This window comes from Heloderma suspectum, chromosome 4 (assembly GCF_057233095.1).
Source record: "Heloderma suspectum isolate Gila_16-S chromosome 4, 16-S_ref, whole genome shotgun sequence".
Taxonomy (NCBI): domain Eukaryota; kingdom Metazoa; phylum Chordata; class Lepidosauria; order Squamata; family Helodermatidae; genus Heloderma; species Heloderma suspectum.
In genome coordinates this window covers 219,260,796-219,278,800 of record NC_139461.1, presented here as the reverse complement: position 1 = coordinate 219,278,800, position 18,005 = coordinate 219,260,796, and the positions used below count along the sequence as shown (strand labels likewise).

Sequence of the window (18,005 nt, the reverse complement as noted above, 5' to 3'; positions counted from 1 at the left end):
GGTGAACTTCATTATATAAAATATGGCAGTGGTTCTTCTGGAAAAATATGCTGGGGAGAAATTTTAGGTGCTTTTGTTTTTGCTTTTTTAAGATTTTCATTAAAAGTCACATGCAAGGATGTTCAATACTACTGAAGAAAAATCAGCAAGAATTTTAATGTCTGCGATTTGAGAAGTACTCCCAGTTCTGAAAAACTAAAGAAAAATATCTATATTTTTTAAAGAAACTGTGAGTAGTTCCTTCTTAAATCACAGCCATTTCAAAACAAAAGTTATCTCTAAAAGGAAGGAAGGAAGTGTTTAAATAATGCAGAAGCTAGAACTTATCCTAGAAGCCTGGACTTTTCCCACATCTCATCCCACTAAATAAAGGCATTTCTTCCAGCTGCTGTGAAGAAAGAACTTAAGGGGAGTGTCACTTGTAACTAGAGGAACAGCATGACAGTTGAAGCAGGCATGGAAGATAGCAAAGAAGGTTTCAGAGGGTTTTGCAGTTCCCCCATACAGCACACTTGGGGTCTGCTTTCCCCTGTATTCTGTGGAATGAAAAGGAGAGGGGCCTGTCATGCTGTATAGCAGACAGGACGTAATTATATCTTCTACACATAAACAAGAATCCAACCTCAAATTCCTCTTCCAGCACAATGCATCCACCCTTTCATTTCAAAGTACAGCCAAAATACACACACAATATCATAAAATGTCCAGCTCATGACAGACGTGAGGATGGTGTGATTAAAAACACATCCATACACCCCCAGTCCACAGATCCGGAGAACAATGCATCACGGAGAGGGCCTATATGTTGGCGCCAAGCACCTGCACAGCAGTCTGCAAAAAGAGACAATGCTTCCCATCTTTCAAGTCAGCGCATAGCACATGAACAAGCCCCATGCGCACACGCAGCGCATGCTGGCAGAACGACGCCATGCACAAACGGCCCCCCAAACGCATCGCAATCACATAAGGCACCCCACCCCTCCAACGCAAAAGGCCGAGGCATCACAAAGCCTCCGCATCGTGGGACCCCCACTCACACCGACGTGCTCCGAGACGGAGGAGCAAACCCACCATGCATGATGCACCCCGCCCCCCAGCCGGAGCGCGATGCGTGTCGCGGAAGGTGCTTGCAGGTGGCGGGGTGGGGGGTGCGGGTCATGCCCTTTCTAATAACGCAAGCGACAGCACACCCATCAGGCTGGACGGCAGGAACGTGCACGACGCCGAAAGGCAGAGGGCGGCGAGTATTGGCGGAGCGGGGCCAGGCGCACACAAAACTGGGACCCACATCCAGCCCTTCTCCCGCGTCAAGACTCCAGCAAGGGAGCGGAGGCTGCCTCGGGCGAGACGGTGCGGGCTGGGAGACATCTCCCCGCCCCTGCTAGGCCCTAGCACGGCTCGCCCAACAGACCGAAGTTCGCGCTCTCTCCCGTCGCCAAAGCCCCCCGAGGCTACGATGCGGCCAGCCGCGCCTCCTCGGCGCCGCGCACGGGCTCTTTTACCTGCTGATCTTCTGGGCGAAGGCGCGGCGCTCGGCCATGGCTGCTCGCGATCGACGAGCCCAAGCGCTTCTCTCGCCTTTCTCGCCGCCGCCGCCGCCGGAGAAGAGTCAAAGGAACCAGGAATGGGCGCCGTAATGCTCAGGAACGGCACGCACCAAGAAGCCGTTGCGCTTCCCTACCGGCGCAATATGCCATTCACCCTCGTCCGCTTCCAAGCCAAACATCAAAAACGGAGGAATTGTGCGTCTCTCCTAGCAGATATATGGCCGGGCACAGGCTAGCTAGATGGGCGTGACTGGGCGGGCGGAGGAAGAGGAGGGATTGTCCCGTTTGCCCCCCAATTCCTCACTAATGGGGGAGTGGCTGAGATTGGGGCGCATCCCGGGTCGGGCAGGCGGTCGCTGGCAAAGGGTGCGAAGAGCCGACGGAAGCGAGGAAAGGCAGAGACACGCCTCCTCCCAACTCCGCTGAAAGAGATGGAGCGCAGAGCCGTGATTCGGATTCGAGACGCAGGGAGTGCCCCTCGTCCTCGCATTCTTGGCCGAGTTTTCGTTTTCATGCCCCTCCTACAGAGGAAAAGGGAAGCGCGGGATCCAGATCTGACGTGCCGCGATGGCGAGATGCCGCTCCTCCTCCACCCCGCTACTAAAACGGAAATATTTTATTCCTGACTAGTTTTGTGTAGTCTTACTAGCTTCACGCTCATTTTTTTTTTTTGGTTTTCAAATAATGGGGGGTTGGTGGTTGTAAGAGTAGAAACTTTTAAAAAAACAGGCAGGGATCATATGCAGAAGTTTGATTTTGCCACGTTTTAAGGTGTTTGTATTTCTAGACGTCGTTTTGTGTCATTCGGGTAAATGCTACATATAAATAATAATAATAATAATAATAATCCACAAGATACACACTCTAAAATGTCCCCCTTAGCTACCTCTGCCATTTCCCCCTCCTCAGTAGCTTTGGCATAGCCCCCAATTATGACAAGCTTCTGCTTCATATTCCTTACTCTCCACACATTCACTGCTTTGTTATTCCTTGCAACCCTCTTATCCCCACCAGTTCCTTTTACTCCCCACCTTTCTTGGGAACCACCTGCAGTGTTTTGCTATCAACAACAGCCCTTTCCAGTCTTAAGTGAGTGGAATGTGATGGAAAAAGAGTCTTTTGTGGCACCTTAAAGACTAACAAATGTATATGGCGTACTGTGTTGCTCTTTAAAATGCCACAAGACTGGAATACAGGGATTTGTGCTCCTTTAAGCAAATATGAGACTGAAGACATGCTTCTGTTATTACACAGACTCTTACAATCTATAGAAAATAATGGGTTCATTCCAGAATTTCTATGTGCAGAAAAAGCCACTGCCTACAGCTGCCTCATAAGCTAGGCCAGTTGGGCGTGCTTCTATCCTGCTAATAGGTTTCTGCCACCACCACCACCTCTTCTCTGACTTTGGCCAGGGAGGAAGGCCAGAGCTCCAAGACAATTATCTGCCACCAGAAAATTGGTGGTTATCAGCTCGACCAGCCTTCCCCAACCCAATTCCCACCAGATATTTTGGATCCACTTGCATCAGCCAGCCTGCATGGCAAATGGTCAGGAATGCTGTGAATTGTGGCCCAAAATATCTGGAGGGTACCAGGTTGGGAAAGGCTGAGTGAGGCAGTCCCCTCACTGGGCAAGGGCAGCTTGCTTTCTTCTTGTTGACCCTTAGGCAAAAGTAGATAGTGTTGCTCCAAGCAGCTTAGGCAGGTAGGAGCAGGGGACAATCCCTTCGCCTTTTCACAAATTCATGCTGACCATCAAGTCCAAATTTCAAATAAAGTTTTTATTAGAAATCAAATAAGGGACAAAGGGGAAAGTGGGCAAGGTACTTAAAAAAAAGTGTTAAGAAGCATGGTATCCTACACTATGACTGTTGGAAGAGCATCCATATGCTCACACACATAGGGGTCACCCAGGTACATTCAGTGTACAGCAACACTGGATGGTCAAGGGAGGCAACAAGGGAGTAGAGAACCATATTCTGTATTTGCTATGTTTAGCCAGCATGGTCAGGTCTGACAGGTCAACATGGTCAACCAATCAAATGAGTTGCACATATCACTTTTTGGAGCTAGGAGATGAGGCTAGAAAGGTAATTAAAAACGAGATTACTCTGACTCCTGCTGGTAGACTTGACATACAAAAAAAGCTCTCCAACTGTGTATTTGACAATGCTGGGAAGTTTGTGCACTGGAAAAAGTATCCTGGAAAAATGCATGTACCACACTATGTGAAATCCATACAATAAAAACTAGACCTCTCTGGTATTTCTTAGTTTAGAGATTTGATCTGGCAAGAAGCTTAAATTGGGGGTGCCTTTTTGTAACTATAAACAGCTAATTGCCTATCCACGTTAGAATATGTTTAAAGCTAGTACTCAGTTTTTATTACAAACTTGTTCTGAAATGTTGCTTACTTCATCCTTCCCTGCTTTGTCATATACTGTCTTGACTGCTAAGGTTCAGGTCTGGTCTGATTTGTCATTGGGTTAACAGGACACACCGTGCATTGCTCTGTTAAAGCACATGGGATTTCAAATGGCCATAAATCTCTTAACAATGAAAGCCCTAAAATGTATGCAATTAGGAACAGGGCTGTTCCTTCATTATTTGTCAGTAAGGGAGGGCATATGATTTCAGAACGGTAGTGTTGCCATTTTTTTTTTTAACCATCTGTGTCATACCACACAGTGGTGATTCAATATTGCCTCTGCACTTATCAAGCACTACTCTATGACATCCTTTGCTAAGCATTTATAGGTGTGGCATTGCACTGTTAGTCTGCCACAAGAACAGCTTTACTGGATCTCATGTGGCCCAGTTTTCAGTCTCTTACTGTAGCCTATAACAAATGATTTAGAGTTGTTTCTACTCTTTGAGGTCCAGAATACCATCCAATATAGTGTAAAAAAACAAAACAAAGGTGTTGCCATAAAAAAATTACAAAATCCATATAAGTGTAATACCATTATTGGGCCAACATGGCTACCTTTGCTACTTCTTCTTTTAATCATTTGGAAAATACCAAATTTAGGGTGCAATCCTATCTAGATAGGCAGCTGCCTCCAAACTCGGAGGTGACCGCCTATCCAAAGCAGGGCAGGAGAAGCACAGAGCGGGGAAGGAGGCTGCTATACGCTCTGCGCGTCTGCCCTGCCTTTTCTGCTAGACAGCGGATTGCAGCTGTCTAGCCGCAGGAGCACAGAGTGGGGAAGGAGGCTGCTATACGACACATTGGATGTGTGGTACAGGCAGCTACGATCTTCCTGCCCCAGAACACCCCCAGCCATGCCCCTTTCCAGCCCCTCCGCTCTCCTCTTGCAAGTGCAGAGGATGAGGCTGTTCCGCACTGCCTCCAAGGCAGTGCAGAAGTGGGGGAAGGTCAGTTTTCCAGGAACTGACCTCAGAGCGCAGGCTAAGGTCGATTCCCAGAAAACAAGATATCCTATGGCCATCTAGCGGTCATAGGATTGCTTCCTCCGCCATTCAACAGCAGGGCCCCACACTCAAGGAAGATGATTTTATACCACCTAAAAGTGGAACTTGATTCTTTGAGGGTGCATCCCATCCATCTACTAGGTAAAGCTATACAATTTGATTTTTATTGACGTTATTTTGCCTAGTACAGCATCTAAAAGTATCTCCAGTTTTGTTAAAGACTGCCTGCTTGATCTCTGCTGCTGTTTTCCACTGACTAAGGAACCTGTCTAATTTTCCCAGTATGGAGTCAATTCTGAGTTAACAGCTGGTTGTTATATTTTCAAAAATGAAGGATCAATAAACGTGTGCCACCTTCTTGTTCCCTGTGGGCCTAGGTACAGTAAAACCATCTGAAACCATCACATCAACCTGATACAACCCAATTTGAGTGTCTGCAAACTCTCCGCCATATAATCTGAAGACTCTTGACTATGCAGACATAATGACTATAACATCAAGTCAGCCTGGTTTGGTTTTGTTTGTCCTATTCCTCCCCCCATACCACCACCCGATTTTTATAACATCTTGCCTGATTAAGGGCACAATCCTATGCATGTTTAGACAGAGAAAAGACCTACAACTCCCAGTATTCCCCAGCCGGCAAGGCCTTAATTCCAGAATGCCATTTCTATGTGCAGAGAAAGTCACTGCCTACAGCTGCCTCATAAACTAGGCCCAGTTGTGAATGCTTCTATCTGGCTAATAGGTTTGGCCTTTTTTCTGTCTAAACATGCATAGGATTGTGCCCTAAGAGATCTGGAGATTGTTGACCATAGACTTTTAATTTAACTAAAGATATCTAGATTATAACTCACAATGTCCTGAAAGATAAAAAATAAATGTCTGGAAAGATCTTGGAGTAGCAGTTTAAACAAAAATGTGTTGGGCCAGATGTAATGCTCTGGGCAAATGTTGAAACATTTCCTAATTTCCCCCTTCTTCCCTTGATCCCCCCCCCCGTTTAAATAAATCCTTCCTTTACCTGAGTCCCATCAGATGTATGACTAAGGCTGCAGTTCTTACTGCTGAATACGTTGATTATACTGTAACAATCCTGTAACTGTATGAATGTCTACACAGAAGTGCCACTGAGTTCAATAGGAGTCCCTCCCAGGTAAGCCTAAATGTGTAACCTGTCTTTAAATCTAAGTTACCATCACAGTCATTTATTGCAAACTATTATAGTAGTTATGGAAGAAAAAGTGGGTGAATAATTATGTTTTGTGCTTTGGAAAACAAATAATTACAAAATGTACCAAGCATAATATAATTTTGAAGTTGGGCTTGCTGAGCACATGGTGAACAATTATATTTCTAAAAGGAAAGTATTAATAGTTATGTGGAAAGTGTCCAGAATAGGCACTATTAATTAATCTGGTTGCCTCTGCTTTTTTAAAACTCTATTTCTAGCCCACTGAGACCATACTCTAAATGTATCCATTTTTCCCCTCAGTGGAAAGACAAGTTAATGGAATCATACATTTTCCTTTACATGCAGATTGCCTTGGCTTCCTGCTCAAGCAGTCTAACCAGGGCTTGCCAAAGCCCTGAAAAGCCTCATACTCCATTTTCAGTGCTATATTTTAGCTCTGAAAAGGTGATGAAAGGACCTCTGAGCATGAGTCCCTTTCCCTCATCACTGGCTAACCACAAGCAACGCCCACATATCTGGGATTAAGAGGGTTTGCAAATCACAAGATGTGAGCTACAGATAGCCCTGGTTTCTTTCCTTGTAGAAATTAAGCACTGTGTATAACTTTGCCTGATTCTGTTATGTCTTTCTACAGTTTCTACCTTTTTCTGAAATCCCACCTATAATTAGTGGCCCTGGCTTCTAAGAATGAAGGTACACAAACATTGGGAAGTGAGGTGGAAGTGGTTTAACACCCATTCACTGCATTCTGAAGCAATTCAAACCACATTCACCACACTCAGGACACAATCGTATGCGTGCTTAGACAAAAAAGTCCTACAGTTCCCAGCATTCCCCAACCAGCATGGTTTTTTTTCTGTTTAAACATGCATAGGATTGCGCCCTCAGACTGTTCTGCCAACTTCCTGGAGAGGGTAACTGCTTGTTTCACAAATGTACCACTGCTGATGCACTTCTTGGTCTTGGATTCACACTTGCTTACCAATATCAACCAGACTCCTGATAGTTTGCTCAAAATGTTATGTGGGTGAATGACACTGAAGCATTGCCTTGCCTCCTAGCCTGGAACACCCAAACAAGCAAAATCCAGTGTATCTGTCAATTTTAAATGCAACATGTATCAATAAATTCTGAGGTTGGTGAGTAGTACTCATGAGATGAGGATCTAATAACTGGATGACCCCGGCACATATATTGGAAAATTCCGGATGGCCCCATAATAGCACACAGAAGCCCCCAAGTGTGAGGCTCTGTTTTTATGAAAATTATCTTCATTTAACATGCATTAAAATTGTTTTAGCAAATAGCAAAGTAGGGGAATGTTAAGAATGATGAACAGAAACAAATATCATCTTTCTTGCCCAATGAATGAAGTACTCTCTGTAGTGAGAAGTATGTATTTAAGCCTTTAAAGTATGGGATTAATATAACATTATTATTTTCTTTAAGCTACAATTATACCACTTCTTATTTTCTGAGTATTACACACCATAGATTGAATGGCCTTCTCTGTATATCTAGTGCAAACCTAAGCAAAACCTTTCACCTCAGTGAATCTCAACAAGCAAACTGAGGGGGTGGGGAGGGAAGTCTTTCTAGTTATATTTTCCAATATAGCTGCAGCTGAGTAACAAGCTACTACATCTGTGCCAATGAACTTAAATCATAACCGATGGGTGAGGCTAGTAGAAATGTATACATGACCTTGTAAGGAAGACCAACAGATATCACAGACTGACTGACTCAATTTTTTTCAGTGCATGGAACATTAACCAAAGGAAGAGACGGAAAAACTGAATAAGTATATGAAAAGGTGCAGGGTTGTTCCCCCCTCCCCTGCCCCTCTCATACGCTTCAAATAACACTATCCACTAAAATTCATGTGAACAACAAATCTTGTCTCTCTAGTGCTGACAGGCAGCATGTCTGAGAGCCATAAAGTCCTGCATTCTCATCCTGTTCCTTCTTTGCTATGATTCCCCTCCTTCTTTCAGCCTGCTTTCTAATAAGGCTACATTCATTCTTCATTCTGAAAAAAACACTGCTTATGTGCCCATTAACATTAATTTCTTACAGAATTCTTAGGTACCATTTATTTGTTTGTACCCTGCTTTTCCACCAAAAAATGGCACTCAACGCGACTATACCATGTCGCTAAGGAGCATATAGGCACCTGATCTCGATTAGCCCAAGGTACTTGTTTTGCTGCATTGTGTCCATCCTCCCCACCCCACCCCACCCCAATTGGGGATATTATACCGCTACAGTTGCCGTGGCTATAGTTAAGGACAATGAGCCAAAAAAAGGGTTCCGCCATTTTAAACAGTGATTTGCGGGGGGGGGGGGGTCCTAACCTTTATAAAATCGGAACAGCTTCACCAATCTTTCTAACATTTATAGGTGACAGAAAGAAGTGTTGGTTTTACATACCCTGAAAATTTCAGGTGGATTGATGGAAGTTCGAAGGAGAAAGCAGGTTAAAGGTTAAAAGCAACAAAACAAATAAACCCCTCCCTCTGTCAAAAGTGACTCTGAGAATCAGGTTGATGACCAGTTTATAGTCATGATTTCTGAGGAAACCATAGGGTTGTTATGAACAAAATTGATGTCTTTCTAGTACTCTTGTACTGGAGTTGGTGGGAAACCATTTTTCAAAATAGGTCGATTTTTTAAAAAGCTTTTAAACCTGTAATGAGCATCTGTGGGACTCTCGCAATGACAGGCAGCTGCAGAAGCCTCTCTTTCTCTCCCTCCCGCCACTCAGCTGACTTTTAGAACGACGAGGGGGAGCGGAATAACTGCCACAATTTTGTGTAAAGCAGCAGCAGCAGATGATAGGTCTGCTGGGTCCTGTGTCAGGTTGTCAGCCTCTTCTTTGTCAAGATTGTGGGGAGGGGGAAGTGGTGATCTGGTCTTGGTGGACCGGGAAGGGAAGAAGGCCTTGCAGCCCTCTCTCTTCCCCCACCTGCATCCCAGAGCCCTGGTTCAGTGCCTCACCAGTTCAGTGCCACGAATGGCGGCACTGAACCAGCAATCCGATGTGGGAGAAGGGAAGAAAGCCTTGGATGCCCCCCCGCCGGTATCCCAGATTACCAGTTCAGCAGTGCTAATAGCAGCACTGAACCCGCAACCCGGGCTGCCTAGGGTGGGTGCTACAAGTGTGTGCGTGTGCGCGCGCGTGTGTGCGTGTGCGTGCAGACTGTATGCGTGTATCCAGTCGCCCCCCTGCAAGGCCTCCTCCCTTCCCTGGACACCCTCCCCCCAGGCAGTCCCTGGCACTGCTGAAGCAGCTATCTACTCAGGGTGACTGAGGAAGGTCCTTCTCCAGCCACACACACACCCTGGCAGTCCCGTCACCACTTCAGCACCACTCATGGTGGCACTGAAGTGGTAATCATGGTCACTAGGGAAGGGAGGAGGCCTGAAAGAAAAATTTGGGCCTGAAAGACCAAGGAAAACTGTGGGTGCAGAGAGGGTAAGTTGTAAGCAAGCACAATTTGTGACATTGCACAACATCATCACTGATCATGGGGCGTGTCAGTTAAGGCATTAGTCACAGCATCCAATTTCCTGGCTTTGGGGAGTTTGGACCAACTTGAGATAGCCTTAACTCTGGTCTTTTAAACTGGCAAGTTTTTTAAAAAAATCCTTGCCCTGGAAGCATCCTGTTGTATCACTTAGGTCGACTTTGTTTCATTTTCTGATTAATCAAAGGTAGCCTTAACATTGTGGGGATATATGTGTTAATCTATATTGTTTAGTGCTGGTGGCTGTGAAGCCTCTGATACTCATTGAGCGAGCTGGTGTGAAGGTGACAGAATCCTCACAAGTATCCCAGCTGCTCCGGGAGCAATACTGTGAACAGCAAAATATTGACAGCCCAGTTTCTCTGAAGGAAGAGAAAATTGTATGTTTGGCTGTGATGTAAGTGCTTTCCTAGAGATACATGTGCTTTCAAGAAGCATAATGAAGACTGAAAAGTCTCAGGAGATAAGACAACTAAGGGTAGGAAGCCCAGCAGCAAGTGGCTAACTGAAGGGTGGAGGAAGGGTAATGGACTGAAAAAAACAAGAACCTGAGGGAAGGCTAGGTGGAGGAAGAAGTTTGAGAAAAGGGGCAGAAGTGTCAGAAAGTCAGACAAGGAGTGAATGACAAACAAATCTGTGGAAAACGCAAACAGACATAGCATTTAAGGAAGCCATGGATGTGGTAGGACAACAGGAGTTAGGCTACCAAAAGACAGAGTAACTAACAGATATGGGAATGGGCTGATAAGCAGAGGTCCAAGGAAATAATGGGTTGCAGAGGCATGGAGTTGAAGAAGACATAGTACAAGGAAAAACTTTATAAAGGATTTTGGGCAGTGTGTTTGTCAAACTTTTTAACTTGTCCCTCCCTCCCTCCCCTCTAAGAGGATCCAGTGGTCCTTGGGCAAGTGTCCCAGGGATCATAGGATGCCTCAGAAAAACCCTTTTAAGGTCAGAGAGCGCTTCAGCCTCAAAAAGGGGAGTCAGAGATCCGACCCTTGACCCCTAGCAGTCAGCATGTGCTGGCTGCATCACTGAGGCAGGAAAATCAACCTCAGAGAGGGGGGAAAGGGGGCATTCCGGTGGGTGGGGAGGGGAGGGGAGGAGACTGAGGAGGCCAGGATATGATTCATCCTGACCCTCCTTCCCCCCAGCTCCAAAGCACTGTCATTAGATGGGCTGATAAGCCCATCTAGTGAAAATATAGGAGACTGGAGGAGGGGGAGGAAAAGATTGCCTCCGCCACACCTCCCACCTTGCTGGCTTCAGCCCAGCAGGGCATAGGAATCTCAAAAGCCTCCAAGTTCAGGGGCTTCTGAGCAGCAAAGGTGCAGTCCATAGGATTGCCTGCTTAATGTCTTACACTTTTTGTACCACCACATCTTCAGAACCAGCACCAATCATCGGTTCTATAAATGAACATACAGAAATCCTTGCTCAGTTGTATAGCCTGCTGCTGCATACTAATCCCAACACTGGCACTGTTAAAAGCAGCAGGGTATCTCTGACCCCCTTCTAAAACCATGCAATGGAAAAGATCATACAAACAAAACAACTGACCTTTCCTTCTTTGCAAGGTGAGAGGTGAGGATGAACAACAGAGCCGAGAAGGGATTTTGTTCCTAGGCCTAGAGCAGCCTTTCTCAACCTGGTGCCCTCCCAAGGTTTTGGACTTCAATTCCCATCAGCTCCAGCCAGTGTGACCAATGGTCAGGAATGCTGGAAGTTGTAATCCAAAACATCTGGAGGGCACCAGGTTGGGGAAGGCTGTCCTAGGCTAAACTCTGCCACAGCTGCTGTTCCTTTTAGGGGTGTATAGAAGGAGAATTTTGCCTATGCTGTCACTGCAGCACTGTATCCTAGCAACCCTGATGCAATGAGGGCCAAGAAGCAAAGGGGGCTGAATTTTACACATTGATTTGAACTAACCAACCAATTATTTGCTGCAGGCTTCTAGCTTTAATGTAATTTTGGAACCTAACACGTCATTAACCACAGTTGTGCTCCAGACCACAACTATGACATTCATCAGCACTTGTTCCATGAGTAGTTCAGAACTGTGATTCAGCTGGCCCCAGCTAACTGTTCTTCAATTTAGCTAGGATGCCTGTTCAGGGCCCCATCTACATGGCATTTCAACCCCCACCCCATCGCAACTGTGCAGCAATGCAGCTTCGAACTAGCATCCCTTGTGATATACTCGCAATTCACTGCACGCTTCCCTAACAGACTCATGTTGCCTTTCCCCCGCCCCCCATTATACTTAAATGCGCAGCTGTGCAGTCCCGTGAGCATGGGGGTGCAACACTTCATTGGCTGTTTTGTATTTTACAGGTTCTGTTGTGTCTTTCCCTCCTGCGTTAGTTAAAAATTGGTTGTTCTGTGTTCCTTCATTTTGACGCCATTTGTTTGTCAGTTCCCCAGCCCGAGACTCTCGTCATTGTTTGCACTCACAAGCGTGAGTACTATGTGCCTACCCATCGCTCCGAAATGGTGGCCGGAGCGAAGATGGTCCACTCCCAAGAGCTCTCCCCCCCAAGCCCTTGGGCACTGAGTCCAAAAGCAACCATTGTGAAGATTGTTGTTGTTGTTCAGTCGTTAAGTCGTGTCCAACTCTTCGTGACCCCATGGACCATAGCACGCCAGGCCTTCCTGTCCTCCGCTCTCTCCCAGAGTGTGCTCAAGTTCATATTCATTGCATCGGTGATGCTACCTAGCCCTCTCATCCTCTGCTGTCCCCTTCTCCTTTTGCCTTCAATCTTTCCCAGCATCAGGGTCTTTTCCAGAGAGTTTTCGCATTAGGTGGCCAAAATATTTGAGCTTCAGCTTCAGTATCTGTCCTTCCAATGAGCAGTCAGGGCTGTATATGGTCGCCCTGCTTATTTAATTTATATGCAGAGTACATCATGAGAAACGCCGGGTTGGATGAATCACAGGTCGGAATTAAGATTGCCAGGAGAATTATCAAGAACCGCAGATACGCAGACGATACCACCCTAATGGCAGAAAGCGAAGAGGATCTACAGAGCCTCTCGTTGAGGGTGAAAGAGGAGAGTGCAAAAGCTGGTTTGAAACTCAACATTAAAAAAACGAAGATCATGGCATCTGGCCCCATCCTTTCCTGGCATATAGAAGGGGAAGAAATGGAAGCAGTGACAGATTTTACTTTCTTGGGCTCCAAGATCACCGCAGACGGTGACTGTAGCCATGAAATTAAAAGACGCTTGCTCCTTGGGAGGAAAGCTATGGCAAACCTAGACAGCATTGTAAGAAGCAGAGACATCACCTTGCCGACAAAGGTTCGTATAATCAAAGCTATGGTTTTCCCAGTAGCAATGTATGGCTGTGAGAGCTGGACTATAAGGAAGGCTGAGCGCCAAAGAATTGATGCTTTCGAACTGTGGTGCTGGAGAAGACTCTTACGAGTCCCCTGGACTGCAAGGAGGTCAAATCAATCAATCCTAAAGGAAATCAACCCTGACTGCTCATTGGAAGGACAGATACTGAAGCTACGAAACTGCAAAAATGTGTTAAATTGTGATTAAATAACTGAAAACACCTCTCTGTGTCTCTGTAACTGCGCAGCTGCGAAGGGATGGGGGGAGTAAAGAGGCATCACAGAGCAATGAAAGCACTATGCACTCCTACAACACGCCCACTGCAAAATGCGAAGTTCAGTTCGGGAAAGGAACAGATGGCCCGCAACCATAGGGAAACCCACAACAAACCCAAAAAGTTGCAGCAAAACAGCACCTCAGAAATCCACATTTTCTGGGAGAAAACCACGGATGGCTTCAAAGTGGCGACTGCATCATCTATCCTGAGGCACCTCAACTCGCAGCTGCCCTGGAGTAAAAGGCTCATATAGAAGGGGCCCAGGACTGATCCAAACACCACCTACTTGGTACAATTTTATGATTGACTCAAAAAAGGTCTTTTATTGGCACTCTGATCTCAAATAGCTTACTTTGATGTACGTTCCATGGTATTGTTATGGCAGCTAGCAGCCTATTAATTTCCTTTGGTAGGCAGATTGCTGGTTAATAGCTCACTGTGGGAGATCAGAGTTAGAAAATATTTGGGAATCCCTCTGTTTTTAGGTGGAGCGTAGGGAAGTGAACCCCCTTCTCTGAGGGGAAGGGGAAAATGTAAAGTTGCAAGAGGCAGCTGGTTGGCCGCTGTGTGAACAGAATGCTAGACTAGATAGACCCTTGTACTGATCCAGCATGGCTCTTCCTGTGTTCTTCATGTTCTTCATGGATTCCTGCATTGAATGGGGGGTTGGACTCGATGGCCTTGTAGGCCCCTTCCAACCCTACTATTCTATGATTCTTAAGGTGGGTGTGAAAACTGTGAATTTATTTATTTATTATTCACAACATTTGTATACCACTCTGCATCTAAACAGATTTCGGAGTGGTAAACAATGAGAGATAAAATGATACAAAAACAAAAAGAATAAAACACGATATTACAATTATTCTTTTTAAAAACAGTGTCAGTAAAACAGAGACTGGTCAACCAAGGAAGGCTTCCTGGAAAAGAGCTGATTTCAGGAGGCTTCGAAAACAACACAGTATTGGCGCCTGTCTGATCTCTGTCTGATTTCAGGAGGCTTCATATGAAGGGGGCCACCACACTGAAGGCTCTTCTTAGGGTGGACCCCAATCTGGCCATAGCTCCATGTAGAACCACCAGGAACAGGCTCTCAGTGACCAGGCAGATTGGTAAGGGAGAAGGCTCTCTCTCAGATATCCTGGTCCTAAGTTATTTAGAGCTTTAGACACTAGTACCAAAACCTTAAACCTGGTGCAGTAATGAATAGGTAGCCAGTGCAGTTTCCTCAGCAAAGGAGTTGCATGCTGAAAAGGGACAGCTCACAATAACAGCCAAGCTGCTGTGTTCTACACTAGCTCCGGCTTCTGGAGGAGCCTTAAGGGCAGCCCCACATAGACAGCGCTGCAGTAATCCAGTCTTGAAGTTACGGTGCCTGTACCACTGTGACCAAGCAGTCCCTGTCCAGGAGAGGCTGTAGCTGGCGAACCAGCCATAGCTGGTAAAAGGTACTCTGAGCCGCCATCACCACTCGGGCCTCCAGTGACAGCGATGGATCTAGGAGTACCCCCAGACTATAAACCTGATCTTTCAAAGGAAGTGCAACCCCACCCAGAACAGGCAACGAGCCTATCTCATGCACCCAGGAACCACTTACCCACAGGGCTTCTGTCTTGCCAGGATTCAGTTTCAGTTTATTGGCCCTCATCCAGCCCTGCTGGATGCGTTTAGACACTGATCCAGGACTTGCACAGCCTCACCTGATTCAGATATCACAGGGAGATAGAGCTGTGTGTCATCATCAGCATACTGATGGCACTTGGCTCCAAATCCCCTAATGACTGCTCCCAGTGGCTTCATATAGATGTTAAACAATGTTGGGGACAGGATAGTACCCTGCGGAACCCCATAGCTCAATTGCCAAGGGGCCGAGGAACACAGTGCCTCCAATGCCCAACCCATGGAGTCAATCCAGGAGGATACCATGGTCAATGGTATCAAAAACTGATGAGAGACTGAGCAGAATTAGCAGCGTTGCACTTCTCCTGTCCCTCTCTTGGTAAAGGTCATCCATCAGGGCAACCAAGGTTGAAAGCACCATGGAAATGCAGGGACAAGGCTCCTCTCTGGAGATTGATTAGCCTTGTAGGAATACCTCTTTGCCTCTACTGTCTTATGCTCTCCTACTGGTATATTTGTAAATAAAGCAAATATTATAAAAACAACAGGTATCTCCAGTGCTCCTTCATCCAAATGATATCATACCCAATTAGCGCTGCTCTAGGAATGCCTCACCACTAAGGAAAGATGAAAGTGCCCAACAGTATGGAGTAGGCAAGACATTTAGGATTGGAGTGTTAGATAACCCACACAGGCACTTCCTGTGCTGCTAATTGGGAAAACTAGAGCTCTGGGAAACTATATATGAAGAAAGGGTGTGTCAAACATTTATGTACATTTGCCTTTGTGGACCACGTTGGCACTGGCTTTCAGTGATAGGATAAGATAAATCAGTGTATCTAAGACTCAACAGAATGGTTTGTGGATTGGTCACAGTTTAATCTGAATTACTTCTTCCTGCAAAAGAGTAGTAAAAATGCTGTTGAATTATAATTTCTTTCTGTGAATAGCTGTATTTTAAGTCAGTGAAAGAAGACCTGGAAAAAAAGTGCAACAGTACACAATAAGCATGTGGAGGTCTGATTCAATTATTATTAAATGAACAGAAGAAATGTTTTTCTGTCAGTGCATTTGCTTTCTAAGGATAACATCTACTAGCTTGTAAAGAAGAAAATTAAGTTTCAGTCATCAAGCACTCTAACATGTCACCATTCCTTCTAGGTTCTGTAAATTGGCCATTATGAACCTCAGTGTTTCACTTCCACAGATTTAATGTGTTGAACTGGTCAATAAAATGTTGTTCTAACTGCCATTTTGTTCAGTTAAATTCGGATACCAAAGTGTAATTAACAAGTAATGACATAACACTTCAGTGATTTATACTTTTGATGATGTTTGGTATAATAATTGAAGGTCACTATTATTCAAACGTTTACTGATAGGAACCTGTGGTGTAGAGATCTTGGTTTGACCAGCACTGCACAAATCTATGGCAGAGCTGATACTTCAGTGACAGGAAATAAGAGACAAACTTAAATCAGCATCACTCAAGGATTGTGAGACTAATTTCTGTAAACTGTACATATGGATCTCATCCTCTTGCAAGTTCCAGGTTCTCCTTCTCTCAACAGGTAGGAAAGGAGATAAGGCAAGTACATGGATGTAGCAATTTATTTATTTACTAGCAAAGAGACCCAGCTTCATGTGGGTTGAAATAGCCCTTAGTTTGATACAGCAAAGCCTTCAAGCAAATATATGCAGCTGTCAGAGTTAGTTACACAACTGCCCAGCCCTTCTGGGAGAAGCCATGCCCACTGGCAACCCGACACAGCCACTGCCATGGTGAACCCCTATACCCACCTGAGGGAGAGGTCTATCTACTTCATTTACATAGGAGGGGCAGCCCTCAGACTACTTGTCAACAGCAGAGCTTTGTGCGGGTTAGGGAAGTCTGCCACCTACTGACTGATTAAGGTACTGCAAGGTTCAAATAAATTTACACATTTACATTAATTAAAATGCATCAATATATTTTAACCTCCACCCCCACCCCCGAGGTGCACAGTCCTAGGTTTCCCTTAATATGCATGCCAAGTTTCACATGTCTAGGTTTTATGGTCTTGGTACTATGGTGATGACAGACAGACACATCCTCTTTTATTATTAGAGACTAGCAAACAGACCCAGCTTCACACCTGTTGGAATACCTCTATTTTGATAAAGTGAAGCTTTCAAGCAAAGTTACGTAGGTGTCAGAGTTGGAAAAATTATGCCCATCTGGTCTGAGCAAAGCCATACCCTCTGGCAATATGCTGGTAATAGAAGTTTGCCTCCAAGTGACTGAGGATGGTAATGCAGGCTTCAAAGACATGAACACATTTAAATTAATTAATGCCTTCTCACAAACAAATACCCCTTCATGGATCACTGCCTTGTTGTGGCGAAGGGGCTTGCGTAACTCAGTGAAGCCATAAGCTATGCCGAGCAGGGCCACCCAAGATGGACAGGTCATGGTGGAGAGTTCTGACAAAATGTGGTCCACTGGAGAAGGAAATGGCAACCCACTCCAGTATTCTTGCCAAGAAAACCCCATGGAACGTATCACAAGGCTAAAAGAGATGACGCCGGAAGATGAGCCCCTCAGGTCGGAAGGTGTCCAATATACTACTGGGGAAGAGCAGAGGGAATTTCCAAGTAGCGCCAGAAAGAGTGAAGCGGCTGGGCCAAAGCCGAAAGGACACTCAGCTGTGGATGTGTCTGGTGGTGAAAAGAAAATCTGATGCTGTAAAGAACAATATTGTTTAGGAACCTGGAATGTACGATCAATGAATCAAGGTAAGCTGGAGGTGGTCAAACATGAGATGGCAAGATTGAACATCGACATCTTGGGAATCGGTGAACTAAAATGGACAAGCATGGGAGAATTTAATTCAGGTGACCATTATTCTACTACTGTGGCCAAGAATCCCTTAGACGTAATAGAGTAGCACTCATAGTCAACAAAAGGGTGGGAAAAGCAGTACTGGGGTACAATCTTAAAAACGATAGAATGATCTCAGTACGAATCCAAGGCAAACCATTCAACATCACAGTCATTCAAGTCTATGCCCCAACCACTGAGGCT

The 18,005-nt window shown here is 45.4% G+C and overlaps 1 protein-coding gene across 2 annotated transcripts in view; it reads right to left on the bottom strand.

Annotated features, from left to right (window-relative positions):
• The window catches only part of DOCK7 (dedicator of cytokinesis 7), a 152,210-nt gene extending 150,247 nt beyond the window's left edge, over positions 1–1,963 (bottom strand). For both annotated transcript variants that reach the window (XM_084852329.1, XM_084852330.1), the window contains exon 1: positions 1,503–1,963. In XM_084852329.1, coding sequence (XP_084708455.1) covers positions 1,503–1,540 — 38 coding nt within the window. In that variant the 5' untranslated portion in view covers positions 1,541–1,963. The remainder of the gene's footprint in view (positions 1–1,502) is intronic.
• Between the last annotated feature and the right edge of the window lie 16,042 nt (positions 1,964–18,005).